The 22,684-nt window shown below is 35.3% G+C and overlaps 1 protein-coding gene across 6 annotated transcripts in view; it reads left to right on the top strand.

Annotated features, from left to right (window-relative positions):
* The window catches only part of nav3.S (neuron navigator 3 S homeolog), a 386,349-nt gene extending 367,651 nt beyond the window's left edge, over positions 1–18,698 (top strand). For all 6 annotated transcript variants that reach the window (XM_018255933.2, XM_018255927.2, XM_041588590.1 and 3 more), the window contains 8 exons: positions 2,106–2,274; positions 4,872–5,107; positions 5,797–5,948; positions 9,131–9,202; positions 10,362–10,558; positions 11,664–11,782; positions 12,240–12,443; positions 16,104–18,698. In XM_018255933.2, coding sequence (XP_018111422.1) covers positions 2,106–2,274; positions 4,872–5,107; positions 5,797–5,948; positions 9,131–9,202; positions 10,362–10,558; positions 11,664–11,782; positions 12,240–12,443; positions 16,104–16,223 — 1,269 coding nt within the window. In that variant the 3' untranslated portion in view covers positions 16,224–18,698. The remainder of the gene's footprint in view (positions 1–2,105; positions 2,275–4,871; positions 5,108–5,796; positions 5,949–9,130; positions 9,203–10,361; positions 10,559–11,663; positions 11,783–12,239; positions 12,444–16,103) is intronic.
* The last annotated feature ends 3,986 nt before the right edge of the window (positions 18,699–22,684 follow it).

The following is a 22,684-nucleotide window of genomic DNA, read 5'->3' as shown; positions in this document are numbered from 1 at the left end:
TGTTCTGTCCTCCCTACGTTTTACCCTGGGGTAGTGTGTAGTTCGACTTAACCTCCCTACACTCCAATAAAGAGACTGAGAACTGAAGTCCGTAGATTTTACTGGATGGCAAGGGGAAAAGGTGAAACTGTAATAAATAACAGAAAATAGAATAAACGGATTGCAATGAACAATGCGATATAAATGTATATAAATGTATATATAAGTACAAAGTGCAACGCAAGGCATATATGTTGGCACAAATGTCTATGCAACAATGTCTCTGGGAGTGCTGGCAGCTGTGGAGGTGATTTGAGTTTATTTGCTTACCAGCGATGCTACCATGAGGAGGGAATAGAAACTGTGTGCTTCTTCCGCACCATGAGCTGTAAAATGGAGTCACATGGTGGAAGTACGGTAACCCGATTAGTTCAAATGCAATTCTGCCATTAGCCTTAAGGTGCAGAATAAATACAGGAAGTGGCCTTGCGTAATTACATCAAGCATCCAGCGGCGGGAGTTAGTCAAAGATGAGTAATGACAGCTTATACTGGAGACATGACTAGGGACGGGTGAATTTGACCCGTTTCGTTTTGCCAACAATTCGCCACCCGCAAAATGTCACCGACGCTCATTAAAGTCTATGGGCGTCAAAAACATTTAGAATTTTTTTTGAAGCACGCCGCCATACAAGTCTATGGGCGTCATTTTTGTGGCGAAACAAGACGAAAAAATTCGCCCATCCCTAGACATTACACATGTCATTGTCGATGAGGTCTGCATTTAAAATTTTACTGTCATAATTATTATAGTTTCGTTGAAAACTATATTATAGTTTCTGTTTTATAAATGCATATTTTTTTATAAAGCACTACTTATGTATGCAGCATTCATGTAGTTGCTATGATGTACATTCTAACACACAGTTCTACGTGGACTTTTGGTCTTAATGTATTTTTTATATACTCGGCATTCATTACTCTCCCTCTGGGGTAAAGATGGACTGTCATGGATAAGACAAAGTGCTGCTATTCTTTGGAACACACCTCAAAGCACCTGTGTTGATTTGTACATTTATACTTAGTACATATAATAAGCAATTATGAACTTAATCTACACCAGTAGATTAGTAATTAACCTAGGTAGTATTTGTATGTTTTTTTAACCAATCTCTCACTGTATAAAAAACAGAAATAGATTTATTTTGTTTCTTGACAGATCTACACAATTTATTCCACTATCTTCAAATGCCACTGCAGGCATCATATTATATTCAACAAATGTATTCTTCTTTCCTTCAAGGCTTTACACTGCACTTCTTGTTATTTTTGTGTTCTCGTCACTTGCTGCTGTATGCAGGTTCTTGCTTCAGATCTGTCTAAAAGCTGTCCTGTTTCTGCTCTTGTCCTTGATATATTAAGGTTTTCATATTGTGGACCCTTATAACTATAATGTAGATGGATAAGAAAGGAAACATAGATAGAAATAACATATCATATATCTGTTTTGTCATAATCGTTCTTGATATTATTCTATTGGCTTTCATATTATTTTCTCTCTGTTCCACCTTGCCTGCTAATTGCAGTTTAAAGTTCATATTTGTGGGAGGCAGAATCAAATTTTGAATATTAAAAGGAACACACATTTTTAGGTTAAATTCCCCTTTACTATACCCTAAGCTTCCTTTTCAGAAAATAGTACATTTTAGGTCTAAGTTGGAAAGTAGCATTTGCATTTTTCACTGATCCAAATTTGAACATAAATAACTGTTTCTGGCCATATTCTCTTTAGTGCAGAATACAGATCATTTTTCAATGACTTTGTTCACATTAACCCTTTTGGCATCAGCCTCTTTTATTTTTTTCATGCTAGACAACATGCAGTATGGCATAGATAAATGGCATAGATCTACCGGGCTGCCAGTCAGGTACTTTTTAGTGTCAGTGCTATAAATTTTACAATTCTCAGCAGACAACTGGCTAATGCTTCCGATGTTAACTAGGTCCAGTACTGTAGCCTGTTACTTAATCCACAAAATCTCTGTTCTTTATCAAACCCAAATTAAACGATTTGAGTTGGGTTCTTGCATCAAACCCCATGATGATATATTGTATTTTTCTCTTTAGGAATACATATACCGTGTGGATCCTGCTGCTAATTTGGGCTTAACCTCTGATTCTATCTCCAGTTACCGCATAGGGGATATAGTTAGAGCAAACAATTCTGAAGTGCCTGAAATGCTACCTTGTGGATATTTGGTAGGAGATAGCAACACAATCACTGTGAACCTTAAAGGTAAATGTGTGTGAGCTGGGGCAGTCTTTTATTTTATGGGAGCCCTGAGAATTATGTTTGTATAATGATTGCTAATAGTCATTCCATACCATGTCTACTTTAGTAAGTGTTACTAAATTTTGAATCTGCAAAACTGCAGAATCTGCAGGATGTTCACAGCCCTGGGCTAGGCCAACCAGACACCCTAGGCAACCTGGCTGGTCGCGGCGTCGAACAGGTGCAAGCGCACACATGCACGCACGAAAAGGCGAATGCACACACATGCTAATGCCCATGACTGCACAGTCCCTCAAGGCTGTTCGAGAAGAGAGAGAGAACTGGACTAGGGGTAAGAGGCAGAGAAGGTACATGCCTGGTGCCCCCCCTGCTTTGTGCCCTAGGCACATGCCTACTGTTCCTACCCCTAGTTCTGGCCCTGGGTGTGCAGCCTTCCGGCTAGATTTTAACATTCACAGTTAAAGGGTGACACTACAAAATGAGAATGACCTTTATCTAAAAGCTTGTACTGTGCCATATTCACCATTATGTCTATAAACATGTAATGTGAATATAAATGTGAATTTGGATTTGTAATGTTCTTTAGTAGATAAAAGGGTTAATTTACGTAACAAACCATAGTGTGCAAAGTGCAAAAAGGATTCAATCAGACTTTTTGTTAGAACTTTGCACTTGCATTCTGAGTTTAAGGAATGACTACAAAGACCTGCATCTTTTCTCATGAAAACAGTGCTATACCGGTGTGACAGGAGGGAGAGACAGGTAGGCAAAACACACCTGCCCCTAACTTTCTCATCATTCAGATGAACAGGTTACAGTAAATGCAGTAAGGGTATAACAGGCAGTAAGGACAGGGCTGGCCTTTCAATCCAGTGCTAGAGTTCCCTACTGAGAACATTTTTAATATATTTTTTAGTCAACATAGTGAAGATGTCTCAAACACCAGGTGAGCAGATACACAGCAATCAAAATAACGTTTTCAAAGAAATGATGTTGTCCATGTTCTGGACTCAAATAAATCTGTTCATCGGATTTGTATGATTTGTTCTGGTAGCAGTACTTTAAGCAACAGTGCAAGCATTTCCAGGAATTATTTAAGAAACATCTACAGTATATCCTCAACTTGAATTCCAGTCCAGCAGATTTACACGTTATTATAGTAAATAAAACCTGTATAAATAATGTGTGTTCATAATGGAACGCCCGTTGGGAGAGGGCCGCATCAGCATGCAAATAAGTTCCTTGCCCGGCAGGATATTCAAATCCTGCTTTACAAATATCTGGCCTATATCAACCATATATTTTGGGGAGGGTCTAGACACAGACAGATAATCTGTTGACCTGTTCTGAAGGGGCAAATCAGCAGCTTACATCTGCCTGTGTTAGGCCAGTTTAAGAGTTAAGGGAGCAGGTTAAGCCATACATCACTATACTATACATTACATTACTATACTATACTATACATTACTGTACTTTGTACCTCCCATATGCCTGAATCTGCTAATTATCTGTAACTGATCACATGCACCACCAATACATTACATTCTGGTGGCCTTTTCTTCAATGTTAGGGCTCTATATAGTGTGGATGTCATATAGTTGTATCTTCAAAAATAATATGTAATACAGATATCTAATACAGGTTATAAACATTATAAAGTTTAACATAGTGAGAAGTTACAATGAAATCAAATATTCTGGCATATGGGAATACAGTATCCCCTTAGATTATAGTTTTTCCCAGAGAGTATTCCCATATGGATACATACATACTTGACTTTTTCCTGTTTTTTTATTAAAAACAAATTCAATCTAACTCCAATCCATGAATTTTGCTTATTTATAAAGAAATCAGGGTGAAAAAGTTGGGTTGAAAAAACTCGAAAAAATGTTGCAACAATTAGAATCGTGCAACTTTTTCAAATTGTCACGCAACAAACTCATTTGTGAAGGCAATAAAATCTTCAAATGATTAAAGAGACCTCTACCGTTGACTTTTTTGGATTCAATCGTTAGCAGCTTCTCTTAAAATTCAAGTTTTTTTCCCCTTTAAAACTCGACTAGAAAAATTTGAGTTTAAATTAAATAGGTTCCATAATCTTTATATTGTTGTTCTGATTTTTATTATATTTTTGTCATTTTCTGTTGTCTAATATGTCATATCATTTACAGTTCTGGTTCTTTGACAGTTATAGGCATTTGCAAGCTTACAAAAAATATTCAAATTTTTATTGTTTTGGTATTATGAATAAAGGATAGACATTTTTGTTATAGAAAGGAGAGCTATTATTGAAGTAGAAGATGAATTATTTACGATTTGTTACATACTGTAGTCCATAAGCAATTTCCAAAGCGATAATCTGGCTTTGTGAAATTCATGTGCCACAATATTTTATGGCCAATTTACATTCATTCTTCTAACGTAATTGATTTGGAAATCACACCAATGGTTGCTGGTCTTGCTACTTGTAGATTAATGTGCACAAGATATTTTTAATCTAGAATCGCTGTAACCATGATTGCAGTTTAACAAAGGGACTTCTCCTACACCATTCTACTTTATTTATAATAATAACAATTGTATTATTTATTTTTAACTAGGATTAGAGGAAAACAGTTTGGACAGTTTCGTGTTTGACACACTCATTCCTAAACCAATTACTCAACGCTACATTAATTTATTGATGGAACATCACAGGATAATATTATGCGGGCCCAGTGGCACAGGGAAGACATATCTAGCAAACAAACTTGCTGAGTATGTTGTAAATAAAAGTGGCAGAAAGAAAATTGAGGAAGCAGTTGCAACCTTTAATGTGGATCACAAATCAAGCAAAGTAAGTAAGCAAAAATGCATTGTCTTCAAAATAAAACATTTGAGATTGATATGCTTGTATGTCAGTCTTTTTTGTGGATGCTTTGACTAAAACATTGTTATACAGTATATCAGGTACTATATTCAGCTGTTTTGAGAATCCATCCCCTGGGCTGATTTCAAGATAATAAAAAGGACAAAGAACATTGGTGATCCTTTGATAAGCTTGTCTACATTTTTGTTCTTATATATTTTATATGGCATCCAATTTTGGTGTGTTTTAATTACTGAATCTAGCTTTATTTGCGCATTATTATATTACATAGTAAAGCAAGATCTTTACTCAGGTGCAATTTTCAGGCTCAGTCTAATACAGGATAACCTGGTTGAAGGATAACTCAAAGAGATTCACAGCTTTTTGCTCTTATATGGACATGTAACTCCTTGGCGACTCCTAATATCTTTATTACTGTAGGGTACATTATCTAATATATATACATATATAGTGAGATATAAAATATATTAGAACATTTCTATTTCATGGTCACCTACAATATAAACCAACAGTATACAAATGTGCTTTGATTGGTTTGTATTCTCATTTTTTTACTTGATCAGTTTTACCAATCAATGCAATCTTGATGGTCGTTGATCATTATGTACTCTTTGTTGATATTGCTTGTTGTAATACCAACATATCTTTTTTTGCAGGAGCTGCGTCAATACTTAGCAAAGCTTGCTGATCAGTGCAGTGCTGATAATGATAGAGACCTCCCTTTGGTAATAATTCTTGATAATCTTCACCATATCGGATCTCTGAGTGATATCTTCAATGGATTTCTAAATTGCAAATACAGTAAATGGTATGCATTCCTCTTTATAAATACGTAAAGTTAAGTGCATCAAACCTATCTTTTCATGGGAAACACTAAGTTAATACAAACACAAAACCACATAAGTAACTATTATTTCAAATTTAACAGAATAAGAAATAAGTTATTTTTATCACACATCAATCATACATTTAGGGGCAGATTCATCAAGGGTCGAATTTCGAAGTAATGGGAGTTTTTTTTGAACTCCCATAACTTTGAGATTCGAATCAACCGAAATTTATTAAAAAAAAAATAGGCTGTGTTCGATCATTCGAATCGAAGTACGATCAGATTCGATCAAATTCAATTCAAAGTATTTTCAAAAAAAAAACTTCAATTTTTCAAAGTCCATCAATTGGCTCCAAATAGATTCTAGGAGGTATCCCATAGGCTAAAACAGCAATTCAGCAGGTTTTAGATGGCAAATGGTCGAAGTCAAAATTTTAAAGAGACAGTACATGATAAATTTTGATATTCAAATTTTCGATAGCTCGAAATTTAATTTTTTTTTTTACTTAGAATTTTCACATCGACCCTTGATAAATAACTAAAAAAAAATTGAATTAAAATCAGTTTAGCTCAATCTATTACTCAAATCTCATGACATAACAGAAATAAAGGGAGGGAGATTTAGAAATGGCCAAGTATCCATAAAACTAAACCAAAATACTAACTACTTTTTTAATCGTCAGAAACTGCCAGGAAGACAGTATACATTTATATGTGACTCTCCAATGATTTACAGTACTGATGTCTGGAACACAGACTAATTTTCTGTCATTGCAAACCAAATGTTTTTTGGAGAGTGTTGTTGCCCTCAAGCAGTTGTAGATTCTGTTTTCCCTATTGTTATCCTGTAGAAGAAAATTATTTATTATTAAACGTTTATACAGTACATAGAGAATTACATGCTTATACTGTCAAATTATGCCTCTCACCTCACTGTGATAATGACAGTTTTTATTGCTCCCTTACTGCAACATTCTGCAATGATTCTTGTCAAGTCTCATTGGGTACAGTCTGTGCTTTTACATTACTTTGTTTTGACCTTTTGTGATTGCATACAAAAATAAACTTGAATAAATATTCAAAAGTCACGGCTGTGTTGAGAAATCAGAAGTGTTTGAAGGCGCATGACCATAGACTGAGCCTGGTGTTACAATGTTTGGGATATGTTAAAAGGTACCTATCTGGCTATTAGGCTGATTTACCTTATGATGGAATTCAGCTAAGTAACACCAAATTGTTTTGTGCCTAATAAGTTGGTTTGGGGACTGGATGTACCACAATGGATACTTCTACGCAGATTGACTATAATGCCCGTTTTGGCACTACTCCTGGGAACTTTCCCTTAAAGATGTATTATGACTTTAAGCGATATTAAACCCATGGCCAACTAATAACTTTGCAATACCAGCTCCAACTGTTAAAACAAGGATTCAGTAATTTTCCCAGCCTTATGAACGATATGGGCATATGATGTGTGTATTAACCTGAGAGGCCCCTCCAACTACTGTGCTTTGATTTTATAGGATAGGGCATTTTAACATGAGTGGTGTATAAATAGAATCTGTATTACATGTTATGGTTCTAGTGCTTATAATCAATTAATATGCTAAGATTGTCAAAAGGGGAGTTGCAGTTCATCTTCAGTGTTATTTTAGAGTTAGTCTTCCAAAGAACCTTGCAGAATAAAAAAAATATATATTGCAAAATACATTTTATGTTCCCAAGAATTATTTGGAAAATTCATGTTACATGTGATGTTATCATGTTGAACCGTTGATCTGGTCCATGTTCTTATGGGATTCTGTTCTGGCCAGAATGTTGGAAGTAAATCTTGCAAACTACCCTCTTGCTTTTCTCCTGCCTATCCTGTCATGGTTTGCCCCAATCCTCTAGAAAGACTTACGGGGCAATGTAATAAAACTATTCGCAATGTGAACAAATTTTGCACTGATTTAATATGGCTTTTGCAAACCTGGAAAATGTTTAGCGACCACTTCTGACAGTGTAAGACTGTTTGCGAATTTTATAGTTAGCGCCAATGCGCAGTAAATGTAATAAAACTTTTTACTGAAAAAGTCGTAATGTTTGCGTCAAAAGATTACGACACCTTCAAACACTTCTTAAAATTCGCAATGCACAATTAAAATTCACAATGAAATAACAGTTTAAGGAGCAATATTAAATTGCGAGATGTGGATTTTTATTCTTATTGGTGCGAAATGTTTTGCTCTTTGCGACTTTTATTACATTCCCATGTTAATAGGATAAAGTTTTACAGCAGGAAGAAGGACCATCTGAGAAAGAGTGTGCCCCTCTTTCCAGTTAGTGAGTTTACTGCTCTGCACACAAAACTTAACATAAACACATTAGCATTAGGCCACTATGGATAAACTGGATATATTTGTAACTATTAAAAAAAAAAATCTGCCCCTAACCCAAATATGACACCCTCCCTGTTCTTCTACATTTTTTTTAAACAACACAGCTTCTGGCTGTGGGGCTGATTTCTAAACCATAGAGAGTAAGCAGTGCATAGAGCCCAAAATAGAAAAATGGTAAACTAGTAATATAATGGCACTACCTGAAATATATTCAGTAAAGTCAAAGGTGATATCTCACTGTTAACCCCAGTCTGAGGGTGCATGCCAGCAACTGGAAAGGAGAATGGTAGTGAGATCTCTCAAAAAATCCAAACATAAGTTAATAAAAAATAAAAAAAATAATTTATGAGGAGGCCTAACACGTCTTGTGCCTGTTGGGGCATTTACTCATAGGCTCAAATGATTTTTTATTTTTCTAAACTTTTGTTTTGCTTTTTGGGTGGATCTCATTATATGCTCCTTTCTAGTTGCTGATCTCTAAACCATCAGATGTTTTACAGAAAAGCAACAATGGTTACTATTCAGTATAAAATTACTGATGGCTTCTGTTTAAAACACTTTTGATCTTTTTGATCAGCATAGAGATATTAAATGTGATAACATTTTAAATGATGTAAATCTGCTAGGATTATCTTTTTTTAGTGTAAATGGGTTTTCTGTCATTAAAGTGTTAATCAGGTTGCAATATGCAATGTACCTGCTTTTTGCTTCTGTGTCTACATTTGCAAAATGCTTTGTTCTAATGTTTGTACCATCTCTTATTTCTTTTTTTTCTTATAGCCCATTTATAATTGGGACAATGAATCAAAATATTTCATCCTCACCAAATTTAGAGCTGCACCACAATTTCAGGTAAGACAAGACATTATGTAAATGATTATCTTACAATAGGCTACAATAGATATGTGAGAATGCCTTCCTGTAATTCAGTGCTTTCTTAATATCATTTTCCCACATTGCTTCCAGTTGCTTTGCATTTTTTGTACAAAGCAACTAATTACATAACACTTTTCAGACATTAAAATCACATGCGATTTTTAAAATGGCATTTTTGCAAATGTTTAGCACTGCTCCCAATATAAAATAATTTGCTTACATCTCTATGCAAAGGTTAGCAATAACACCTGCTTTGGAATTTTGTTAAATATTTGTCACAAAATACGCTTTGTGATTGCAAAATTTTATTACATACACGGTGAATGTTCACAAAAGCCATTTGGTCTCAAACTATGAGGAAGTCATTGTCTGTAACTGTCAAAAAGGACATAAACATGGTCGCTATCATTCACTATGTTCTTTGCAAATGTTTTTTTGTGCTAGCAGAACAAATTACATCCCCCCATTTATGTTAAAATATGTTGTACGGTATTGGTCATGTCCATCCCAAATATCCGATAATTTTAACCAAGAACTAAAGGTGGCCATACACTGGCCGATAAAAGCTGCCGACAGACCGAGTCTGTATGGGGGGCTTCCCCGACGGGCTTCCCCGGTCGAGATGTGGCCGAAAGTCGGATCGCGGCCGCATCTGTTCGGCCCACGATCGGATCAGCCCGATATTGCCCACATCAAGGGGGATCTCTCTGTGTATGGCCACCTTAACATCTCTTGAAAGATCTTTTGTATAGCTAAGGTGCAGTTGTGGGCACAATGGTTGCACTAGCAACTCATTTTGGCTCCCTTTGTAACTCTTACTTGCTTTCATGCACCCCTTCTATATGCCAAGAAGTGCAGTTTATCTAGGGAAACCAACGTCTAACATTTAGCTAAACCACTCATCCTTCTTATTAATTCAGTATGGATATGCACAAATTACATATAGTTTACATGCATGTATTTAGTATCTTGTATAATGAATAAATTGTATACACTGTATCCTCCCGGGAAATATTTAGAATATGTAATTGACATGGATTCATCAATGATGAATGCTTATGTGAAAAACACCCATCATAATTAAATGTAAGGATTGTTTCTTTTATGTAATGTGTGTCTGTGTTGACCATTGCAGATGGGTACTCTGTTCAAATCATACTGATCCAGTTAAGGGCTTCCTTGGAAGATACTTACGACGGAAATTGATTGAAACAGAGATAAAGCAAAACATGAGGAATAATGACCTTATAAAAATCATTGAGTGGATTCCAAAAGCTTGGCACCATATCAATGGCTTCTTGGAAACACACAGTTCCTCAGATGTAACCATTGGTAGGTCTTATAAAATATTAAAATTCACTACAAGCAGTGTAAGCAGCAGTATTGTCTTTGTATCCCTGTGATTTATTCAAATACATATCTCTGCAATATTAATTTAATGTAAACATGATAGAATCTATTATTTGGAAAACTTGGAAAACATTGTTATAGATAGCGGGAATTTCAGAAATGTGTGTGATATGCCTTTAAGCTTTATATGCTTAAAACAATAAGAAATAATGTAGTTTAGTTATTAAGCACAGGGTACCCACTTACATACATCTTTATAAAAGTTAGGGTTGTATGGTTCCTTGAATCCCATGCATTAGATTTCACTAAGGGAACTTGCAGCATCCATTGACCATTTCCTCGGTTTTCATAAGAGGCTGATTTGCATTTTTATGGTTCATGCACTCCTATTTAATTATGTGAACTGTAGATACATCTCTCATAACCTCAAATCATCATTAATTGAATAAATAGCTGGTACCCTGTTCTATAAAAAAAAAAAGTTATGAGGATCTTTCTCGTTATATTACCTTTATTCATCTTTATGTGTGCATTTAAATACACCGTAGTTAATATACATAGTTAATGTATTTTATTTTCTAATCTATTGGATTGCTCAAACACTACCTTATTCTAATTATTATTTTTCTTTGCTGATGATTATCCATAAACATTTCTGCAATCCATATTTTAATTAATATATTTTTTTTTCTTTTCAGTACATAATAGGGAAGCACTAGAAATTGAAATACAGATCAATACAGTGGCAAATTTAAAGCAACCCATCAAACCCATTAAAACATGATTTTATTAAATCTTTCAAAATATAGACTTCAGTCAAATACTTCTGTGATACAGTAGCATGGACCTCTACTCCACTGAGTTTGACATTCTGGAGTATAATGATTGTAGTTTAATTCCCATGGCATGATCTGCATCAAGTGCCACTGGTGATGTTTTGCATGTTTATGCTTGACATTGCTGCACATTTTTCAAGTAACTTGTTTTTACAGCTGTATATATAAGCTGAGCTCTTTTAAAATGGGTATGAGTGAATATAAATGTAATATGTTATTATAACATTATCATAACCATATATATTACCTAGGTCCCAGACTTTTGCTTTCCTGCCCAATGGATGTGGATGGATCCAGAATATGGTATATGGACCTTTGGAACTATTCAGTAATTCCTTATCTTCTGGAGGCAGTGAGAGAGGGACTTCAGGTACAAGAATAATTTTTTTTAAACTTACCATATTTATAAAAAAAAAAGATAACTGGAGCATTGGGACACAAGGTGATTCTGGGTGTTAAACCTGCCTCGTTTTAGTAGCCAATTTACAAAGGGCCAAATATGCCAAATCTCCCTCTATATGTACCTGCAACCGATTATTGAAATGCTTGTCCCAAATTGCCCTGCCATTGCCCATAGTGTCTAAAAATGTTACAGCAAAACATATGTTAATGTACTAAATTGCACAAGTGTAGTTTTCCATAGGAACAGTTAGTTCTTTGGATTTACTTTCTATATTGTAGCAGTAGGAGAAGAAGACTGTTTAAAGCTACATAATTGCTGATTTTTTTGCTATGTACCACTAAACATGTGTCATTTAGTAACTGTTAGGATCCCTGTTATTTTGGTGTTTGTAATGATTTATTTAAATCCAAACATAATGTTGCAGATGTATGGAAAAAGAGCCCCTTGGGAAGATCCTTCAAAGTGGGTATTAGAAACTTTTCCTTGGAGTACTTTTTCATCACAGCAGGAAAGCCCAGCTTTATTACAGTTGAGACCAGAGGATGTGGGCTATGATGGATATGCCACTGCCAAAGAGGGAACAACCTCAAAAAATGTTTCACAGAGTGAAAAAGAGGGCGATCCATTGGTAAGTAATGAATATAAAAGAGAAGTATTACTTTTTGATAGATATATAAAGATACTAAATCTTTAAACTTACAACTTTTTCTAAAAGCTAAAGGTATCACAATACTACATTTTTAAACTTACAACTTTTTCCAAAAGCTAAAGGTATCACAATAACAGTGTCATACTTTGTTTGCCCAAATCTTAAATGCAAAATAATGAATGTACATATTTATATTCAGATGCCTGAACAAACTGATATATATTTGAGACCAAACAGGGCCACCATCAGAAATCTCGGTGTCTCGTCCTCCCCAGAGACAGCCAACCCCACTGATGGCCATGGCCCCCCTTACAAGTTAAAAAAAACATTGGTGGTCTGCTTTGTTCTTTTCCGTCACAGCTTCTTCATTCTTTTCTGTCACGGCTTCTTCGTTCTTGTCCGTTGCGGCTTCTTCGTTCTTGTCCGTTTCGGCTTCTTCGTTCTTTTCCGTTGCGACTTCTTCGTTCTTTTCAGTTGCGGCTTCTTCGTTCTTTTCTGTTGAGGCTTCTTTGTTCTTTTCTGTTGCAGCTTCTTAGTTCTTTTCTGTTGCAGCTTCTTCGTTCTTCAACGCCATGGCTTCTTCATTCTTTTCTGTCCCAGCTTCTTCTGCAGCACAGCCAGCCACCCCCGTGCTCCCCTGATGGTGGCCCTGGACCAAACTGAGAAACATATGAAAAACTGATTTAAAAGAAAAAAGCAACGAGTATCACTCATAATTGCCACAACCACAACACAATTGCAGACTAATATGGCATACCACACTTATAAGGTCACAATCCTAAAACATATCTCACATTGTAACCTTTTGAGATTTATTGTGTAAACATGAAGTGCAGTGATATTTGTTGCTGCTATATAGGAAAATAATATTTATGTTTACTAGGTATTTACAAATCCACAGCAATGAGCCTGCTATATGTTGGTTGTAAACAGCTTTGAAATAATAATAGTTTGGTGCTAGTAAAATGTTTGTTAAACTTTGATGTACTGGTGGTTGAAGTGAGTGAGTTTGCCATCGGTTATCAATGTGCACAAAACCACTTCTTCACAGTCACTTGAATGTATCTATATAATGCAGACAGGTCAATTAATAACCTGCTAACCTTTTATAAGTTATATTAGGTGACTAGTGATGTCACATGACAGATGTGACAACAGTGACGTTGTTGGAAACATAGATGCATTCAAATGGCTAAGCAAAAAAAGAGTACAAAGTTGTAGAATGCATGAAATGGGTAAGGCAGAAACATACGCAAGCCAGTTAATTGAAGAGACACAAACAACTGCATGCAATGGATGGCAAGCTAATTTAGGAATGAGAGAAGATAATAATACCTTTCCTGAATGGTTAAAATACACTATAAAAAGAGAGAAACACAAAATAATTACAATAAGGTAAACTAGACAAAAGCAGATCTAACAAGTTGCACAACGAGAGAGAAAGAACAAACAAAATAGGAGGAGAAAGAGGAACTGAAAACAGAAAAAGATGAAAATGTAAAGATGTGTATGCATTTTACCAGTGTTGGATTAGATCAAATTAATTACAAGCCATTTGCATTAAGATTGGAAACAATTCCAGTGTTTTAGTTTTAATGATAATAGCAGCAAAAGAACAGCAGATGGTGCTGCGGTACAGATGTGATGGTTTCTTTATGCTAATAAATGTTTATTTTTCAATTTTACCTTTATTGTTCTGCTGAACATATTGTGGCCTATTCCACAGGAAGATGATAATCACTGCCATGCATCATTAAATTCAGGCTAAATCAAAGGTGCAGATTCTTTTATCTACATAAAATAATAGTTTTCTTCCTTTTGCCTAAATCTGATAAAGTTTGCTTTAAGTCTGTGACTTCTTTATCTTTTTAAAAGGAGAAAACAAACATTCAAGTTCTTTATTTATGAAATGCATCAGCAAGTGTTCCTAGTTTGCCCTGACACCATACCTAGAAGCAATTGATATTCAATACGAGATTAACTTTAAAAAATGAATACTTATATTTACATACAGTTTGTATTCCTGTAGACATTTCTAGGGTGTTCTATATCAGTTTCTATCGGCCGAATCCTTCTGCCTGGCCGAGCCAAATCCTAAATTGCATATGCAAATTAGGGGCCGGGAGGGAAATTGTGTGACGTTTTGTCACCAGTGTCGGACTGGCCTACCAGGATAACCGGAAAAGATTTGGCCTATTTCATGGTCATTCCCTATTTCTATGTGAACAAAGAGGCTAAATAGATGGAATAATAGATTATAGTGTATAAAGAAAAGAGACTAGGAGAATAGAGGTTGAGTGAGTAGAGAAAGAATAATAGTACTAAGAGTGGGCCCCTGGTCTGCGGTTTTTGGGTGGGCCCCTGGTGTCCCAGTCTGACACTGTTTATCACAATAGAAGGAAGTAAAAATGTTTCCCCCTTCCCATCCCTAATTTGCACATGCAAATTAAATCGTTCGAATCGACGATTCGAAGGATTTCAGCGATTGATCGAACGGTTTTTCTTTGACTTCAAAAAACATAGAAAAATGCATTAGAAGGTCCCCATAGGCTAACATAGCACTTCGGCAGGTTTAATTGGCGAACTATTGAAGTCGAAGTTTTTTTAAAGAGACAGTACTTCGATTATCGAATGGTTGAATATTCAAACGATTTTATTTAGAATCTAAGTCGAAGTCGTAGTATGCTATTCGATGTCCAAAATATCCAATTTCGATATCCAAAAAATGACTTCGAATTTTTTTACTTCGAAAATTCCCTCGAAATTCACTTCGACCCTTGATAAATCTGCCCCTAAATAATTAGGATTTGCAAATTTCATGGGTTCATTGTACACTCGACTTAAGAAAGGTATACATATGAACACTAGTGATGGGCGAATTTATTCGTGTGGCGCAAATTCACGCTGAATTTGTACGATTCCCCACCGACGAATAAATAAGCAAAATGGCGTGAAAATTCCCAAAAAAACTGAAAAAACAAGAGGCCGGCGCTGTTTCGCAAATTTAGCGCGAAATTTTTGGCGAAGCAAAACGGTGCAAATTCGCCCATCACTAATGAACACAATTTAAAATATAATCAGCATAAAAGTTATATTGTTAGAAAACTACATATATATAATCTGTTGCAATGACTAAAATTACTATAAAGTCAATTAAATTGGTAATATAAATAGTGTTTTGATAGTATTCAGTGTTACTGGCAATACAATTTGATGACAAACTTGTTAGTTTATCCTTGACTTTTTGGTATTGAGCAAGATGTTGCAGATGGTTTGTTCCCTGCAGACTTTGCAGTGATGCTTAGGTAAAATGGCCATCAAATAAATCATCATTGATTTATTTGCTGCAACAAGCCTTCCTAATATAAAGAACATAGGACACAATGTTCATGTTTTGATGCATGAACAATTCCTTAACTAAAATGGATTGCTGCTATGAGACTACCATAATCTTTCCTACTCCCGGAGCTGAATAATATTTTACAATCCTTTTTATTTTCACCCTGAGTTAATGTTGTATTTATACCCAATGTTATGTATTTTTTTCTAGAATTATAAAGTGTTTTTTGATATCATTCATATTGTATATTGTCTCCCATGAATTGAAATAAGTGGTGCACCTTTTATTCCTCATTTCAGATGAATATGTTGATGCGACTCCAAGAAGCAGCCAATTTTTCTAGTGCACAAAGCTGTGACAGTGATAGCACAAGCCACCATGATGAAATTTTGGATCCGTCACTTGAATCAACGCTTTAAAGAGAAAAATGAAGGATTTGAAATAGTTACTGAAAAAAGAAACGTGTTTATTTCCACTCGATCACTGCCATTCGTAAAGCAGCACACTAAAGGCACAGTACCAGGAAAATATGCTGGTTGGCAGCAGACAGTCGAAATAAAAACTGAAGTGGATTGCTTGAATCAATTTAATTTTAAAGTCAGTGGAGTAGAATGAGACTAGTTTAATCAACTAGAGAGTGCCCTAGACAAGGGTAAATAAGCAGATTGCACAATTGTTAGCCAAACTGGAATTATTTTGCTTTCCAAAAGGTTTACAGCACAGGTTCTGTGTATAATGTGTTTTCTTGTTCAATGATATACTGTATCCATTGTGCAGTGCTTTTTCCTAGTATTTTGAAAAAATTCACTTCAAACCTCTGATGTAATACATGGTGCCGGTCACATGACTACATCAGTGAGATTGTTGTGTACTGCCTCCACGGTCAATCAGAAGAAAGGTCCTCAGAGAAGCACAAAAGTATGATGTGCAACCAGAAAATCTACTGTGATATACTGGATAAGTGCCAATTGTAATTCTGAACTGCCATGCTCACGGTTATGAACAATGCAGTGTAATTCATATTGTTTAAGTTGATAGTGTTCTTTGTCATAATGTTTTTATAATGGCCACCTGTCTGCCCAGCTTCAACTGTTTACTGTCAATAATTAATGAACACTGATTAAGGTTTTTCTCAGTTTCATCTAAGTAAGCCTTAGTAGTGAACAAAGAGAAACATTTCCTGTGGTGCTGTCTCACTGCCTTAATATCATAATACTTTACCAGTCAGGCATTGCCCAAGAACCATTGTTTTATTCTGCTGCTTATGTTTTAGAATTTTACTAATGAATTGTCCATTGAGCACAGAATTTTAGAATGTTTAAAACAAGAGTTTATTACCTTTACAGTCTTACTTCCTTCTGGTTAGCTTCACTTCTTTAATCTCTTAAATACAGGTAACCAACAGCACAGGTCTACCGTCACTTCAACCAAGAAACAGGTGGATTTCAGTAGAATTTTTTTAAGCCTTCTTGATGAACAGATATAATATTTTGAATGAATTTCCAGCAGAGCTGGATGCACTTGATGAAGCATGAGCACAAAGATTTTAGGTTTTATTCCTTTGAAAACCCCAGCTTATATTTCATTTTAGGCATGTTTCAATTCCTCCTATTGTACATGGGATACTTGGTGTCAATAGAACACCGAAAACAGTATAGAGTTTTTATTTTACAAAAAGGGTTGGTTTTGCACAGTTTGTGGGGTGGGAGTTGTATATAGATAGCAAAGTTGAGAACAAAATGCCTTGCACCCTTTAAAACAAACCAAGCAAAACAAATTTGTATTCTCTCCTGTTGGTGTATATTTCATTTACATGTGTTTTCCGTATGTTTAAAAGAGACTGAATGCAACTTCAAGTTGTTCATTTGTTCATTGCCCTCTCCCGGTGTGTTTGTCTTGTACTTAAAGTTGTTATGACTATGCAGGAGCTGCAGTGAGCATGTTACATAACCTATTCATGGAGCCAATACATTCTATGGAAATTTCAGAACTCACAAATTGCATGAGACCTGATAAGTGGCAGAACTGAAAATGTATTTGAACAAGTAAAACAAGAATTCATTCAAGGGCTATGGCATTGTGTAGAAAAAAATAAAAAACATGCTACCTTCAATAGCTATAAATTGGTGCTACTCTCTTCTTGTGGCCACCATTTGGTCATCTACTGTAAAGCTAACTATAACAATTCTATTCAAACAAACTGCATTTTTTAGGAGAACAAATTCCTACACGGTGCTATTGCCCGGATGTACGTATGCATGTGCAATGAAGTCACCATTTTATTACAACAGCTAGAGACCACTTTTTTTTAAAGGAGGCATAAATTTAATTTCTGGCTCAGATTTCTAGGTGTCCATCTATTATACAGTAGGTATGTGATTTAGACAAACCTGCACATGTTTTCCTAGAACAGGGATGTAAATCCAGCTGTTATGGAACTAGATTACCCAGTAGCATCCAGAGGCTGTAGATGACTGCTGGGAGCTGTAGTCAATTAATAGCTGGGGTTCCACTGTCTTAGCACATCTGATAAACACCAGACTTTACCATGCACAAGACTTCCTGCAATACATCTCAGTGAGTACATGTAGTTTACAACAAAGGAAACGTTTGTGAAACATTTGTCTGTATACATTTTATATTTTGTACATTTTTGATGTAACATATCATGTAAATATACAAAAAATAGTGAAAATTCATCTGAAAAGTTTTGTAGTCTTTGTAAAGCCCTTCTAATACGTTTTGGTGGAATCAGACTTAACTGGACAATGTATTTTCTATAAGTTGATTGTTACTCTAGCCTGTAAACCAGCTTGCATCTATTTTTTTGCAGATGTGCGCAGTGTAACTGTCTAAATTATTACTTTGCCATTAAAGTGGAATTATTTATTGAATGGTGTTGTTTCCTCAGCTGATGAATTTGCAAAATAGAATGAGTAATGGGAATGTAAAATAGAATGATGAGTGAATGTGTGTATGTATAGTAGATTGTGCTGAGCCAAACCCCGAGTGCTTTTGGAAAATCAAATACGTCTATACAAGGAATCGAAAGAGATATTTAAGCATTTTAACATACAGTGAGATCTGCATTTCCAGTCTGAAAAAAATGTACCTGTTGTGATTTGGTAGGTATGTATTGGACTACATGTAGCATCACCCAGTTTATGAAGTTGGGGTATTTCCCAAAAATATTTCCAGATTTCTGGCAGATTGGCAGATTAAATTGCTAGTTGGTGGATTTAAGAGCACATTACAGACAGCAGCAGTACAGGTTTCATAAATAATAACTCACGACTTGATCATTTAGGAGTGAGTGCCATAAAAAATAATCAATAACAAAATATAGAGAGATAAAATAAAGGTTGCAATCTTAAAGGAGAAGGAAAGGCTAAAATTAAGTAAGCTTTATCAGAAAGGTCTATATAAATACACCAGTAAACCCTCAGAGTAATGCTAAGTCCTCTGTCAAAAGAAACACCACATTTCTTTCCTTCAATTGTGTACACATGGGCTTCTGTATCAGACTTCCTGTTTTCAGCTGAAACCTCCAGGGCAGGGCTTGAGCATGCTCAGTTTGCTCCTCTCCCCCTCCCTCCTCCCATCCCTGCTGTAATCTGAGCTCAGAGCTGTAAGTGAGCAGTGAGAGACTCAGGCAGGAAGTGATGTCACACCAAGGTTATATGGCAGCTTCTATCCTAAACAAACAGAGACAGTGTCTAGAGCTGTTTACTCGGGTATGGTAAAGCATTCTGCAGAATAAATATAGCATTCTAGCTTGCACTATTGTGGCTAATATGTTGGCAATAAACTGTCTTGGAGCTTTCCTTCTCCTTTAACATAGCAGCTAGTAAGATCTGCTTCCTTCCTCTTTTGGTGCTTGCTTCACCAGTATAGGTACATTTGAAATAACCTACACTGTGCCAGCATGGTCCATAAAAAAGAATTTAAAATTTTAAAATCTTAAAGAAATAAAAAGTTAGGCTTTCTATCTTCCGAATCATATCTGATGGTGAAATCTGCCACTTTTTCTCTTGTACTTGCTTTATCAGTGTGTGGAACATTTTCAAACTGTGCTACATAATTCCAGAAGTAAGGAAAAAAAACATATTTGGACTTACCCCTTGCTCCTAGTTAAATATTGAGAGATGGACTTCATAGAGTTACTGAAGGTGTGTATTCAGTCATGCAGGACTCAAACTGCAACGCCATTAAAAAATTGAAAAAGAAAACTGTAGTGTAGAAAACACCTTATCAAAAAATAAAACCAATTTTTATTAAATGATTAAAAACACAAGTGGCTGCTGTGGAAAAAAAAAGCCTGACTCATTTCAGGAACATCTTCTAATCACAGGCTTAAAAATCCCAAAGTTCCAAAATAAAAAGCTAAAATTCAAGCTGCAGTCCGTCTATCTTCTGAATCTTAACTGCTTGTGAAATTTGCCTCTTTCTTCTCTTTTGCTTGATCCACTGGACAACTTGAAAACTGTTTAGCTGCAGTGAGGTCTATAACAAAGGATAATAAAAATACAAAATTCTCTAAATGATAACATGTTGGAGAAATTTTCTTCCTCCTCTTGTGCTTGTTTAACCATTGTATGGAACAATTCCAAAATTAACTACATTGTTCTAGCAATGAGGACTACAAATAAAAATAAATCAAGCTGCATTCTTTTGCTTGAACCTTATCTACTGATGAAATTTGCATCCTTCCTCCTCTTGTACCAGTGAAAAAAACATTTGCACACCGGCTTCACTGATCCAGCAGTGAGGACTGTAAGAAAGGATAAAAATTCTCAATTAAGATTTCCAAACTGCAGTCTTTTTATCTTCTGAATCTTATAGGCTGGTAAAATTTTGAAGCTAGATAACAAATGTGTGAACCGTAACAACAAAGAATCCATAACTCTCAAATGCTTTGTGTTATGGTTTGCATTATATTTTGTTTTATATTTTCAATTGTTATGTGTTATGTTTTCTGTTATTCTTTATATTATATGTTAGGTCTCCTTTTATTTTTTTGTTATGGTTTATATGTTTTTTTTTATTACGTGTAATGTTTTGCTTTATATTTAGCATTGTTTATGATGTTGTATTTTGTGGTATGCTTTATCTTGTTCTCTGTTTTTAGTTATGTTTATTGTTATTTTTTGTACAAGGTATTTTTAGTAATATGTTTTGCATTATATTTTGAAATCTGATTTATATTTTGTGCTATGTGTTGTGTGTTGTGTTTTCTGTTATATTTTATTGCATGTTATATTTTACATTGTATTTTATGTTATGATGCATGGTTTACGTTTTACATGTTTATAAGTTTTCTGTTTTATGTTTGTGTTTATGTTGGGTGATGGGTAGCAGATGGAAGTCCCATGGCTAAAACATCTAAGTTAATTATTTCGGGAGATTTTGGACAATTGCTCCAGAGCTCTTTGCAATCTCCTCTGTGAAATTTCTGTAGGAATCCTTTTCTCTTTTCAAATCCATCCAAACTTCAACAGCCACAAAAAGCTAGGAGAAGATCTCATCACACACTCTTTGGCTTTGATTTATCAATATTCAAATTTCTTATGGTGTTTAAGTTTTCATTTGCACTAAAACTCACATATGCCTATTATATTGTAGCTAAAAAAACGCGTTTGTAAAAATTTGGCTTCTAAAAGTTGTCGAGTTCATGTAGAAGTCAGTGGGATTTGTAGGTAAAATGTGAACAATTTTTTTTGATTCAAGCTTCTTAAAATGTTTTTTTGAGAATTGAAAGATCCCCTTGAAAATAATGAGGAAAATACGAATTTGCTGCATACAAGTTTTTATTTTGCATTTCAGTTTGGGAGGTTTTTTTTTGATGATTAAGCCTCACTTTCTTGCAGCTTTATTGAAAGCAATGCTAGCGTGTATTGACATACTAGTTGGGAAGATATGATAACCCTAGGAGGAGGGTGTGCCTGATATTGACTATTCCTCCCTATACTGGAAAAAACATATGCAGACAGGATTTTTCCTTTGTTTTGTTTTTATGTTTCATCAATTTTAAATCCCAGAAAGGAAAGTTTACTTGAAGGCACTGATTTTCTTTGAACTGGTGTTTTTTTTATCTTTTCTTGGTTAATTTATTTTCTTAAAGAAGAATGAAAGGTAACAACTAACCACCTCCCACAATAACACTTGTAACAAAGTTGGAGCCCATCACTATGCTTTTAGCCCACAAAACTAAGTGCATAATTATTTTGAGTTGATTGGGATGTTCACAAGCTTTGTCTCTGAACACCCCGCCATCTTAGTTAGGTAAACGCTACTTCCTGTGCCTACATTTCACTAGTGTGTATGCGTGAAGAATCTCTACCCTTGACCCGAGCTAACTAGGAGTGCATCATCGTAACTAGGATGTTCTCTTACTGTAGTGGGGAGGAAGCAAAGACGTATTTTGGTGATGTCATCTGAGAAACTCGCTATCTTGAAGTAGCAAGCTTGCTTCAGAGTGCAAGCAGCAACACATGAATAACTAAGCTCAGTAAGTGAAATATAAAGATGCCTTTCTGTTAAGCAATACTTTTAGTTTAGCTTTCGTTCTACTTTAAAAATAATTTTCTTAATTTAATGTCTTCATTTCTTTTGCATACACCATGTAAATGCTAAAAAATTATACCTTGCACAGGACTATGCTGAAATAATTGCAGTAATACATCAGGTTTACATCATGTTTCAAAGGGGCATTATTACCATCAATGGCTGGACTGTTAAGCTGGCCATAGATGTACAGATTTTCAACAGATCCAATCCACATCGTGAGACCAAGATCTTCTGAGAACCATCGTACGAACGTTCGAACTGTCCATCAACTAAAACGACCAATTTACCAGGAAAACAAAGGGGAGCTGCCTGC

Source organism: Xenopus laevis, chromosome 3S (assembly GCF_017654675.1).
Source record: "Xenopus laevis strain J_2021 chromosome 3S, Xenopus_laevis_v10.1, whole genome shotgun sequence".
In the NCBI taxonomy this organism is placed as follows: Eukaryota; Metazoa; Chordata; class Amphibia; order Anura; family Pipidae; genus Xenopus; species Xenopus laevis.
This window is presented reverse-complemented; position numbering and strand designations above follow the sequence as displayed.